Source organism: Ostrinia nubilalis, chromosome 15, assembly GCF_963855985.1.
Source record: "Ostrinia nubilalis chromosome 15, ilOstNubi1.1, whole genome shotgun sequence".
NCBI lineage: Eukaryota > Metazoa > Arthropoda > Insecta > Lepidoptera > Crambidae > Ostrinia > Ostrinia nubilalis.
Window position 1 is genome coordinate 7623299 of NC_087102.1, and position 13490 is coordinate 7636788.

General features: G+C 37.1%; 2 protein-coding genes across 2 annotated transcripts; one reads left to right on the plus strand and one right to left on the minus strand.

Moving 5' to 3' along the window:
• The first annotated feature begins 2747 nt into the window (after positions 1 to 2747).
• LOC135078640 (uncharacterized) lies at positions 2748 to 3941 on the plus strand. Its single transcript, XM_063973167.1, has 2 exons — positions 2748 to 3221; positions 3621 to 3941. The coding sequence occupies exons 1-2, from the start codon at positions 2772 to 2774 to the stop codon at positions 3939 to 3941; spliced, it is 771 nt and encodes a 256-aa protein (XP_063829237.1). The 5' UTR covers positions 2748 to 2771.
• A 2158-nt stretch (positions 3942 to 6099) lies between these two features.
• LOC135078471 (neuropeptide-like precursor 1) lies at positions 6100 to 11776 on the minus strand. The gene is made up of 6 exons (XM_063973019.1): positions 11688 to 11776; positions 9380 to 9475; positions 8528 to 9305; positions 8297 to 8447; positions 7760 to 7792; positions 6100 to 7033 (listed from the first exon to the last, which is right to left on the minus strand). Exons 2-6 carry the CDS (start codon positions 9473 to 9475, stop codon positions 6673 to 6675), a joined length of 1419 nt encoding a protein of 472 aa, XP_063829089.1. The 5' UTR covers positions 11688 to 11776; the 3' UTR covers positions 6100 to 6672.
• Positions 11777 to 13490: the final 1714 nt, after the last annotated feature.

A 13490-nucleotide genomic window follows, 5' to 3' on the forward strand; every position in this document is an offset into this window, starting at 1 on the left:
CGAGCAAACTTCAGTGAAACCTACAAAATCTATGTGAGACCACTTATTGGAATTACGCAAATAAAGAAATTTGATTTGATTTGATGGTCTTTTGTACTTTCATTCGACATTAGGGTACTATTGTGTGATCCAAGTTTGTACTCGTACATACTCATGATGTTGGTACCAGCTTTGAGATATTAGAAGAAACAATTTCTTGGCCCAAATTGAAAGAAGAATTTCAATTCATTTCACGTAACAAGAAACATAGCAATTAGGTATAGGCCGAGCTAAAAGGTCGCAAAACAAAAATGGCGTAATGAAAATTCCTTGCAGCATTGTATGTGACACCGACACTAGGACCCATGTCAGCTATTCGCTACATTAAATAGCACTTGTATTTGTATTTTATTTTATAAGTAAAAACCTAGTTAAGTTAAGCTGACCACGTTTCGTTTTAATTTGTAAGTGCATAAGTTCTTTAACCCACCAAAAAAGACCGTACTAATTGACAAAGTATTTACAATCCTTTATTTTGTCAAACCCAAATAGAGGTGAAAACATTAAGTATTTGAAGAGCCTTACGCAGTTCAGTGAATGTCTATGTAATTACACTAATATTATAAAGGCGAAAGTTTGTGAGCGTTTGAGTGTGTATGTTTGTTAGGTACTTCTTCACGTCTAAACGGCTGGAGCAATTTTAATAAAATTTAGTATGGAGTTGAGCTGAAACCCTGAATAGACACATAGGCTACGTTTTACCGCGGGTAACACCGCGGGACACAGCTAGTAGTAATGTAAAACAGAATAACCAACTAATAGACCTAGAAACTATTCTACTCTCTAAAAAATCAATAAAACTGGCTAAATAATAATGCAACATCCAATTAAAAATTCATTGCTTTTGGTAACAAAATACCAGATTTAATAAACAAAAAAAGTAATAGACCTACTATTTTATTATTTACTTCGTTTCGTACGCAGCTCACTGAGTGTTTATGTATTAATGTAAAACAGAATAACTAAGAGACCTACTACTCGTATTTTATTATTACTTCATTAGGATTGGTAATAAAAATGCAATGAGACTCATATTCAATCATAGTTATCAATCATAATTTTACCTTTAATAATACAGAACTTGTGGTTTTATGAATAGAATGTTGACAAAATAAGTCACTTTCATAAATTATTGAGTATGCATGACTGCTTGGGGAAATAACCAAGATATTTAATACAATCAAGATATTTTATCTTATTTAAAATCCATTGCCAGTTTATAAAAGGGCCTGAAAACGAACGATATTACAGTGAATTTCCCAAGTGCTCTTTCTTTGAGTCTACTTCAGTTTGATGTGTGACTGTGTTAAAATTGACAAAGGTCTGCAATGAAAATGTTTTAAATATTTTAGTTTAATTTTACCAGCAAATTGTGTTCAGTCGCTCTGTAAAATACTTACAATAATTTATTCTGTGCAATGCCATTTTCGTCTAAATAATGCATGAACGTGTACAAAAACATATTTTCTTTAATAAATTACCGACCACGCTAAGAAAAGGTCTAATGTACTACTCACGAAGCTCGAGACCTCTATTTTTAATTTAAATTTTCCTCGTTTTTCCGACAAGGACAGGCAAGCAAATCAAGCTAAACTCTGAATGTATGTAATTAGTATAGGTCTTATCATATAGACCATAATATGTAAGGTTGTGACGACTTTACGTGGCGAAAACCGTGACCCAAAGAAAAACAAATGAAAGCGCATTCAATGCACTGAAAAGCATTTGCCGTTTACTGAAAGAGCTCTTAACAATGTCATTATAAAGACGTTGTTTGGTTGAACAGTCATGGTCAGGGTTGGTCAAACGCTACTTTGTGACACAAAGCAACTCCTTGTCACAAACTCAGAAAATTTAATCATACGAACGCCACTGACACACAAAGTAAAAGAAAACTTGATAATTTTTGCGTCCGACACAAGCTTTTCTCCTATGAAAACACAAATTAAATTGGAGATAGTTCAATTCCTTTCAAAGGGTGGAAAACATTACTTTTGCTCTGAAATCACTGTCTTAAAGACATATTTTTTTAGATATACCACTAGTCATACTTATCACTTATTTTATTATTTAACCTGTTGTACCTATTTGTCTGTTAAAAGCACTTTCTCTATTATTACCATAGCCGTAGGTATAGAGTTTTTAGATTGGCAATTGATATGATGAATGATTGCATGATTTCCCACACAAATTTTCACTCTCTATTTTACTATTATACTTTCAGAGAGCTACTTTCTTATTTATTGATAAAATTACTAAATTACTTAGTACCTATGGATTATTGCAAATGTGAGCAAGTTTGCGTGTAGGACCCTTCATATTTTTGTTGAAAGATAGACTTTTACAACCACATCCACATACACCTTACATTGTCTTGATCTGTCGTCCGCAATACGCGCAAGTCGCTGCGTTACTTACAAATATCCACACAATGTATTATTGACAGCCCTTACGATTAGAAGTATCAAATTTACATTGCCTTTATGTTTCATGAGTATATAAGCTCGGGTCAGCTAGCAATCTTCAGTAGCTGTTAAGGGTTCAAGTGCAAGATTATCTAAAAACAAGATGGGGAATACTAAAACTCCAATTTACGCAATCGTCATTCTGGTAAGACCCCAAACAATAATTTCTGTATTGTGCATAGTTTTTGTCAGCTAAATACTTCTTATTTACGATATTTGTATATTAAAATTCGAAAATAACAATTGTTTTTCTATCTCACATTTTTCATGAATATGTTTCAGGCGATTGTGCACCAGATTATTGCTCAAGAAGGATTTCAATTCCCATCTTTCGGCTCATTAAGTGCTGGAAACTTTGGAGGATTTCAACTACCCAACTTCCCGGGATTCGGGCCATCAGCTTCAAGCGCCAGCTCCGGCCTTGGCTCCGGTTTTGGGTCCGGTTTTGGCTCAAACTTTGGATCTAGTCCGGGGCAGTCAGGATTCTTGGCATTCCCATTTAGCTTTCCTAACCTATCTAATTTACCTTCTATTCCTGGGCTACCCAATATACCTAGTCTAAATGGGTTCGGCTCAAAAACTGTTGCAGCAGAATTGCCGTCCACAACTGCCGTTCCTCAAACACGGAAAAGGCGTCAAGCTAGTGACCAGGAACCACAGAACAGACTGTTCTTCGCTGCTTTCCCCACGATTACTTCCTGCAACTATACTACCCAGGTAAATAAAGAATATATCATTTAGAAAGAAAGAAAGAAAAGTGTTTATTCGATGCAAGTACACAGCAAGATAATAACTAAAACTGGACAACAGAACGGGTACAAGCACCAAAATGGCATCAGCTCAGTATGCGCCGTCACGACCACTGGTAGGTATTCTGCGGATGCCAGTTGAGGTAAAGGGCGCAGCCCGCCCAGGAACAATCGGTTAACATAACAAGTAATTTTAATTTCCATTGTACTTAAATTTCAATTTCAAATCAAAATCTTGATTAATAAAGTTAAAGCTGTGAGTAATAATGTTGCGCTATCCAGAGTCTCAGTAATTAAAACGCGTCCACTTTTGTATTATAATAAAGTGTTCTCCGTCATCAATTTATTGACATTTCATTCATCACAGGCTGGCTCCAGTTGCTCAAGCTGCACTGCAGCTCTTCGCTGCATGCCCAACAACGTCGGCCTCCTGACCAGGTGCAGAGGTTTCTTCCGCCACTGCAACAACGGGCGCTGCTCGCTCACCCAATCTGCTGCATGCAGCGGTAGTGCTACTACTGCAGGTACTACTGCTGCCGACTCGACAACAGCTGCTGACTCGACAACCGCTGCCGACTCGACTACCGCTGCCGACTCGACAACCGCTGCCGACTCGACAACCGCTGCCGACTCGACAACCGCTGCTGACTCTACAACCGCCGCTGACTCAACTACCCAAATGGGATAATTGTAATCTTGATTACAAATAATTGTAATCTTCTAAAACATCATTGAAAACAAAATCATTTCCAAAATTCTCCTAAATTGATAATAATAGATTGAATTGGAATACAAAATGAAATTGTGTATTTTTACTTTTTTGATGAAAGCAATGGTTCTATTTAGTAGCCCCAATATGTTCCATTTTATTGTTTGTACTGTCTTATGTAAATTATTTATACCTAACAGCTGAATACAGTAGAAAAATTAGAGTCTTGTATTAAAATGTTTTTTATTTCATTTGAAATCACGAAACAACATGACCCATGAACCCGAGTGGGTTGCATCTAGTATTCTGTGAACCGTACTAAGTTTAAGCACCAAAGACAGCAAATAGCACCAATCATCTACAACTACATAAAATACCAATGTGTTCAAATAGATTTTCTCACATTTAACACAATAAAAACATTTCCTGCAAATCCGTAATTTTATATCAATACCCACTACTCGTAGGTACCTAAAATGTACTCAGTGATGGTTTGTGAATAGAGCAAGTGCAGTCCCTTGATTGCCTTCAAATTAGCATTTGCATTGTATTCAGTCTAGTTATAAGCCGTTCTCGACTGCACACGTGCCATATCTACTGGAGAAGGTTCCTTCAGCAAGATGCTTTTCAAAACTATTGTATTTTCTTTATTGGTAAGTATGACTTTAATATTCTTTATTTTCTTATCAACACCATGCGTAATGAATACTGAAAACGATTTATTTTTCATTAGGGGTTATTTATAAATTAACCACCGTCATCGATCTATCCCACACGATCACACGATGGGGTAGAAGATGAAAAAAAATGTCATCCCTACTTTACATGTAGGGGAGCTACCCTAAAAAATATTTTTTTTTTTAATTTTATTCTACCGTTTTATCGGCGTGATTAATATACATACCTACCTCCACAAAATTACAGCTCTCAAGTGCCAATAGTTTCCAAGCAAAACCTCGGACAGACAGACCGACATATCAAAACTATAAGGGTTCCTTGTCAGGACTACGGAACCCTATAAAATATAATAACATTCATGATACATGCAATTAACATATGTACTTATCATTTCCAGATTACGGTCCCATGGATTTCAGCAGATGAAGAGTTAAAACAAAGACATTTGCCTTTATCCCCTGGAACAGGACTAAGCTTCCCCTTCCCTTCCCTTTTTCTCAGTGCCGGTCTGCAAGCCCTTAGTAACGCTGGATTGCTTTTACAAAACAGTAATCTATTCAATGCCAGCAACATAGGGTCTTCTATTCCTAACCCAAGTGCTCTAGGATCTCTATCACAAATATCCAATTTTAATAGCCTACTGCCACATTCTGTTTCACACACTTCGAATTCATCAAGTTTATTTGGATTGCCCAGTTTTAGACTTTTTCCTGAAAATTCATTAGCTAACTCAGATTTGGCTTCAGTGAGTTCAAAGTTAACTAACGATTCTGATTTCTTGGATATTCCTTATATCCCAAGGGTAAAATTAGAGTGAAAATGTCAGTAAAATTTTAAACTCATTTACAATCTAACAAAAGATAGAGGTTTATTATTTCATTCGATAGAATTCATTAATTCACTGGCTTTCTTTGCATTACAGTTACCTAATATTATGTGTTATTTCAGACAGTGCTACATCCATTTATTATTTGATATATTTTTTGTTTTTAACTTTATTTAATTAAATATCTCTGGAAATGTTATCTATTTAACTGTGTATTAAAACTATAGCAACATTAGCAATGAGGAAATTGTCAGGGGTAGGGTATTAATAAAACAAAGTATTTGACCTGTTTGGTTTATTTACAACAAACACGACGTTACATTTGAATATTTACCTGTATTTACGTTCAAAAGACAAGACTACAGTATATTATCATTTAAAATTATTATCTCATACAATGGTCACTTCATGTTTACCATTTATTGTCCTAAATATCATCGAGAAAAAGATACAAAGCTCAAAATCCAGGCAAGACTTTTGCAAAGAAGCCTATAGCTTTCAGAAAGTTAACATATTGGTTTCCAAGAAAATATTATTATTTGTCAAACACAGCTAAGTCTAGTCAATAAGAGACATTTTAAAAATATGTATAATTAGGATATGTTACAAAATATATTTGAAATGTTAAAAGGAAAGTAAACTTAGGTATATCATTTTCTACGTATCACATTAAATTTCAGTATAATTCTGGAAGCCAGGATAATTACCCACTACTATCCAATAGAGAGACTTTAAGAATTTCAAAGATAATATTAAAGTATTTCATGATATTAGTATGTAGGTAAATAGATATCATCAAAAAGTATTATAAACTACACAAAACCTACCTAAATACGTAATTTCTAGTACGTGGTATTAATATTTGCGATTGACACCTTAAAATTGTATCTACAACACTTTAAATTAGTATACGATATCTGTTAAAGGCTGGCCAAGTCGTTTATGTAATGAGATCCCTTAAAATATATTCTAAACTTATACTCTAATGATGAATGTAATTTTTTAATCACAACGTAATACCATTGATGTTGAATGAATATATTTTTCGCTTATAATTATTGTCTACATAGTCCAGTTCTGAGTCCGTGTTCCCAATGGTAGAAGAGTTGGCGTAAAACACAAAATAGGGACCGAGATTAAATTTAGAGTTCATAGAGATTTGAAGCCGCTGCCGAGTAACCGAGGGTTGCTCTGGCACTGGCATAGCTACTGGTTCTTACGGCGTCCAGGCAGGCTGCTGTTACGGTAGGCCTTCCGCAGAAGGAAGTTGTCAACTGCCGGGAGTAGCAGGTACCGCTTATCAGACGTATGATACGGAATCTTTAGGGACCTGAAGTGGTAGAATCGGGGACTATCTTTGGAGTGCCAGCTGTTTTTTGAGAACGAATCGAGTAGATTTGGAATGGGTGGAGGTGCGAGGGGTCTGGTGTTTATCGGGAGATCGTTGTTCAGTGGTCGGTGGAGGAGCCGGCCGGTCGGGTGCGAGTAAGCAGGTACTGCCGGCGGCGGTAGGTCGGAGTCGTCTGAATCGATTGCTGCGTCAGCTTCGGCACTAGTGAGATATTCCCTATAAAAAGATATGATATTAAAGAGGCTATAAAGTAAGTCGTATTAAATGAAAATGGCCACTTCTTTGAAAGTATAAATAGAGTTTACATTATCCTATAATTACGTAAAGTTCCATGAACTGCTACATTTTTCTTATACGATCTATAAATCCAGCCAGAGATGAAACTGTTAGTAGTTACTGTTACTTATTTATAGAGAAACAAAGCCAACAAATCCATTTCAATTCCGTAACTTTACTAACTAACCACAAAACTACACGTGGGGTAGTGGACAATATTATCGTTGTTAAAGAGAAACTATATTTAGTTTGGTTTCCGCCGAGCGCGAGGCTCCACGCCGCGACATCCGGTGTAGTATCCCTCTTACCTACATTTTACGGCCTAAATGTCACAGTGGCAAACAATATTACCGGGTAATGGTATTACGAGAGCACTTTGAAATGAACCAGAAACAGAGCACTTTGAAATGAACCAAATCAACCAGAAACAGCAGGGCAAACAGAATTAAACGTCACAAAGGCGCGGTAATAACACGACAAACGGGGCTCGCACAAACAATTTACAAGGCGACGACTATGAAAACATATAAGGCCAGAGATAATATAATAGAGAAAGAAGGTACTCTGGAACAATGGTTTAGAAAACAAATCCTTAATATACATTCGACAGCACATTATAGTTACTAGATATACAAATAATAAATTTTTCGTAAACATAAAACTCACCTAATTCCGAAATTCTCGTCAGAGGAATGCTTCCTGAAATATAAATGCACAATTAGGTCATGAAAATAAAATTTCATAAAAATTGTTTACAACGACACAGATCTAACACATAAGTAATGCTTTAACTTCTGCCTAAACTTGTACCTCTTTACAAAACAATATGTGCCAATAAAATTAAAATTTGAGACGTGGTATCTACTGTCAATTACACAAAGGTGTTCACTGCTAACATGCGACACTTCATCGCAATTCTAACACAGAAGATGCTTAGAAATCTAAACATTTTTCAAAAAGCACATTAACCTGACATACTCAATGACGAATGTCTCGTAACAACGTCCACAAATCTATGAAAAATCCTACACTAAACACCAATCTTTGACATTGAGCACAGTGCACTAACATTTATCATGCGACTAACAATTCCGCTCTCTATATGCAGTTCCTTCTGAAGCACTAAAGCACATTTTTATAACTCTTCAACACTACTTAGTTACAAATAATATCACATTGATTTTGTTTTAAATTTTACAAGACCTGTACATTTCTTGGCTAGGCAATAACAGCCTGGCTCGTCCAGACCTACTATAGCGTCCGCCCGAAAACCTAAATGATGGAAGTAAACCTAATCGAGCCAATGAACCAATATGACGTTTCTCAAAATTATCACGCACTTCCATATCTTCATCTGTAACATACACAAATGTCAGAAAAGTTAAGCTATAAATAAGTTGAAAAGTTGAAGATTGATAACTTGTTGTTACATACCTACGGAACGCTTGTCATCGGACCCGTCATCATTTTCCGGTACGTGAATTTCATTATTGTCGATCACGTCTGGAAGAGAAAGTATGTATCTCTTGGTTCGGGCAGTAGGGTCTGTGTAAATCGGCCTGAAAAGTCCATGCACAGGCAAACCCAAAGACCCCCTTTTGTAGTACCAATTGTCATCCATTTCCAATTGTTTTTCGTCGAAATCGTTCAACGCTTGTCCTCCATACACATCGCGCTTATAAACCCGAGAGAGAGGAGGGAACATATCCGGATTAATCGACTGTTGGAGATCGTACATTTCATTCAAATCGAACGGCCCGTCCATTTCGGAGAGAGGAGGAATCGGATTCTGGTAAAAAGGGTAATAGTATTCATCCCCGTTACTTTCGGCCTTTTTGTGGATTAACCCGTTACGAGCCAGCGCAGCAATATTGCGTTTGTCATTCGGCTGATTGTATTGGCCCCGGCCGACGCGGTACCCGTCCCGGGCCAGCGCTTGAATGTTCCTCTTCATGGCTGCGTAACTTCGAAGTCTGGCAATAGAAGCCATATTGCGTTTCTCATGGGATTCCTCGTCATCTTGTTCTTGCCTGTCGGTTTCATCATACGGCGAGCGATAAGTAGGCAGCTGACCATTTTTAGCCAATGTTGAAATGCTTCTCTTGAAGCCAGGGGAACCGTTCTTCAAGTACCCATCTCTGGCTAAGGCAGCTATATTTCTTCGTGGAAATGTCGGCCACTGACTGGATGCATCAACCGGCAAGCTTGTTACCTTCAGAATAAAATATAAATTAAAGTCATGATTATTATTAAAATAGGTTTTTGTATTGAGCAAACTTAACTTACTTGTTCAACATAGGTTGACGAAAACGCCAATGCCACAAAAGCCACCAGAATAATGCATCCGCGATGTCTGCCAACGCCGTTGCGTGTTATCCCCATCTAAAAATGCATTTCCTATTTTGATTTCTGTCTCAAACCCTATTTTTGCCTAAAATTATTAAGTTGTAGGTATAGACGGAAGTTAAATTACACATAATAACTTTGGCCCCATAAAGTTGAAATCGGTTATTAAAATACGACGCATCGAGTCCTCAAACATTGCAGTTGCTCGCCATGAATAATAAAAAGGTCGTTCCGAGCGCGATCGGTGCTGAGGCCAATAATGTTCTATCACAACGAAGGACATAAACTTGGCAGATTCAATTATGCTGCGAAGTACTCCACCTGTTTGTTTGCAATAAGGCTGCGGCTTGGAGGATTTCCTTTCTTATATTTATGATATCCGTAATACCTAGATAAGTTTACTGAAGTTGCGGGTACAATTCTGTCTACTTCTGATAAGTTAATAAATGGTTAAATCTAGTTAGTTCCTACATGAACTACATGTTAATGTAATCGGTAGCAACGTTTATATGTATTTATACCCAGACTCATAGACGATTAAGTATAACCTTATGTATTCATTCATATATTTAGTTAAATATCCGTTTTAATCACATACTATATGCTAAGCTCAGATTAGAGCTTTGTAAATAATGTGACAGTTGGAAAAAAATAGCTGCTGGTGCTTACAATTTAAGGTATAAAACTTGCACAGTATGTAATGCGTGAGCTTACTAACATTTCACATAATCAAAACATCGCATAACAGGTAACAAACCTTTAAGAACTACAGGGTAAAGAGATAGCACTAGCTTTTGTTCGTAACTAGGACGTACCTAAGTCTTACAATACAAAAGACTTGTGTACTGCTTGTTGTGAAGTGAAGTTAGGCAAATAATTACGGCTGTTTGAGATACTTTTAGCAGCAGATTAAGTACCTAGTACTTTTATAAAAAAATGCATATGTTTCTCCATAATGTTTAAGTAGCAGCAGATTAGGTAGTACTCTTTTAAAAAATCCATAGGTTCATCCATAATGTTTAAGTACTTACAAATAAAAAAAACATAATTTAAACAGATAAATACATGAATAAAACGTATTAATGTTACTTTTGTGAGAGTAGGTACTTAGAGAGATGAGAGCAAACGTCCATGACTCAGGGTAAAAATTCTCGTGCTCACCACACTAACAATTCCCCACACGAAATCCGAAAACGCAACCTTAGTAGTCCTATGGTTACGATCGTGTCAAATGGCATAAAGAAGTCAGGTGGAAATGAAATCTTACTAACTAGTAATAAAAATTGAAAAAAAAAACATTTTTTTTTTTTACCTTTCTTAATGATTTACAAACAAAATAGGTACAACGATATTTTTGCTATCTGATTGAGAATATTTCAGACAGGAAATTTCCTGCTGTCTGTCCCAGAATTTCGTGTTTCAATTACAATAGCTTTCATTAAACTTTAAGTTAGTTATCAGTATTTCATATCAACAAAGGGGCAGCCGTCCTATAATGAACTTCTTTTGTTAATAGAGACGGTGTTTTCGCTTCAACACCAATATAACTAAAATATCTTTAAAATGACATACAAGATGTAATCTAACATTTATCATGCGAACAAAGGAAAAAAAAGTTTAGCTGCAAAAAGGATTTGAGTAAATAAGTTTCCTCCAAACTGAGTCTACATTTTCAAATATTATGCGAAGGATTAAAATTGTCCTACATTAATTGCAATCATTATAAAAATTAAAACAGTAATAAAACTAGGTATTCAACTAGCCCCTTTAAGTTGTAGGTATCACTTGATTTTCTCGTATAATCTTAAGCTTTTAAATAACTGTAGTAATCTTCCAGAAGATACAATTAAATTATAAAATGTGAGTATCTCATCATTTCAGAGTTTGTAGTCACGCGATGAACACTGGACCAGATTATGTGTGAGGTTACATATTAGGTATATTATGAACCTACTATAAAAGTACGTGAGTCTGAGTAAAAGTGTTTTTTCTTTTGCAATATCATGTGCAATATTATTTGAAGTTTCAATTACAATCCCAGACGAATCGAAATTCCTTCTTCCGACCAAATAAAATCAACTTTTACTGTTAATATTTAGGTAAGTACATTGTGTTCAAAAAATATGTGTGTGATCGCAATATTACAAATAGCAAAAGTTTCTAACTCAAAAAAAAGTTTTTTTGTACTTTTCGAGACATAAAAGTGTGCTTAAAAAAGGGTCCAAATGATTTAATGATAACTACTTACAATTATCTACACAAAATTTGGCCACGGTGCACTTTGAAAGTCGGACCCAACTTTTACTCGCGGTTTCTCAGGTTCTGTCGGTCGGGAGATTGTTGGCGGGAATGGCTCCCGACCGCCGAGAGTGAGCTTTTATACGGGTCACTGGAACGCGCGCATGCGTACTCAATAAGAACTTAGGGATGCACATTAAGTTATACATGTTAATGAGGATCAGTACTGTTGTAGAAAATTCAATAAAACTAGTATCTACGTTAATCTTTAAGACATAAGAAAGATATATCTTTTTGAATTATCCAAATCGGACCATTACTTACGAAGATATTAAGTAATAAACATAGGCCGTTTTTGCCGCTAAAAGTCAACGTACGCAAGGCCGCGTGACGTCATTATATCCGAATCGAGCGCAGCCGGCGTACTATTGGGATGGAAAATATTTTTTTCCGGCTAAACTATCAGTTTTAGAAAAAAACTTTTAATAACATTTATTCTTCAAAATAAAGTAACCTATCGACCAGTAATTTTTAAAAATAAAAATTGTGAAAAATAAGTATTGCTATGTCCAAAACCACATTTTCATAGGATTCGATGCAATGCGGAGACGCGGTTGGGGTGAGTGTAACTTAATGATTGTTTGTATTGAACATAATAATACATAATATGATGCTAATACCCAGTTTCTGGCCTGGGGGGGGGGGATAAGTCATACCCAGCTTATAGCCTGGGGGGAGGGGCAAGCCTTACCCAGCTTCAGGGGGTAAGTAATACCCAGCTTCCGGCCGAGGGGGAGTCATACCTAGCTTATGCTTATGGACTGGGGGAAGGGGCTAGCCTTACCCAGCTTCTGGCTTGGGGAGGGGGGGGAGGGGTCAAGTCATAACCAGTTTCTATAGGCTGGGGGGAGGGGCTAGCCTTACCCAGCTTATGGCCTGGGGGAGGGGGGGGGGGTCAAGTCATACCCAGTTTCTGGCATGGGGGGGGTGTCATACCCAGCTTCTGGCCGAAGGGGAGTCATATCCAGCTTATGCTTATGGCCTGGGGGTAGGGGCAAGCCTTACCTAGCTTCTGGCCTGGGGGGAGGGGGAGGGGTCAAGTCATACCCAGTTTCGGGTCGGGGGGGGGGGGGGGGGGGTAAATCATACCCAACTTCTGGCCGAGGGGGAAGTCATGCCCAGCTTATGACCTGGGGAGAGGAGAGGGGCGGGGTAGTCATACCCAGCTTCTAGGCAAAGATTAAATAGATTTCCAGCACGGAGCGGCTGTCCTTTCCTGCAGCAGCTGGCCCGCCCATGGGAACGGCGAATAGATAGGTAGGTGCGTAGGTTTAACTCAGAAAAACTAAATAACAGGTAGGTATTGCGTGTACATCGAAATGATTTTCATAGCAATGTCTTGTAGCCTAGGCAGAGTGTATCTGCCTCAGCTATACCTTATTGTTAGAAGTAAATAAATTAATACTTATACATTTTTATACTCTAACAACACTTATGAACACTTTATTTGAATAAATCGCCAAATATACCACCGCGGAGACCCCAATCGCGTCTCTGCGTGCCATTGAATCGTATGAGCGTATGGATTTTTTGCGTTATTTTTCACAATTTCTATTTTTAAAAATTACCTATCGATAGCTTACTTTATTCTGATGAATAAATGTCATTACAAGTTTTTCTCTAAAACTGATAATTTGGCTAGAAAAAAATATTTTCTATCCACGCAGTACGTCGGCAGCGTTCGGATCGGATATAATGACGTCATCGTCCCCGCGCCGGGCGGTCAGTGAACTTTTTTAGTAATTTGGCCATA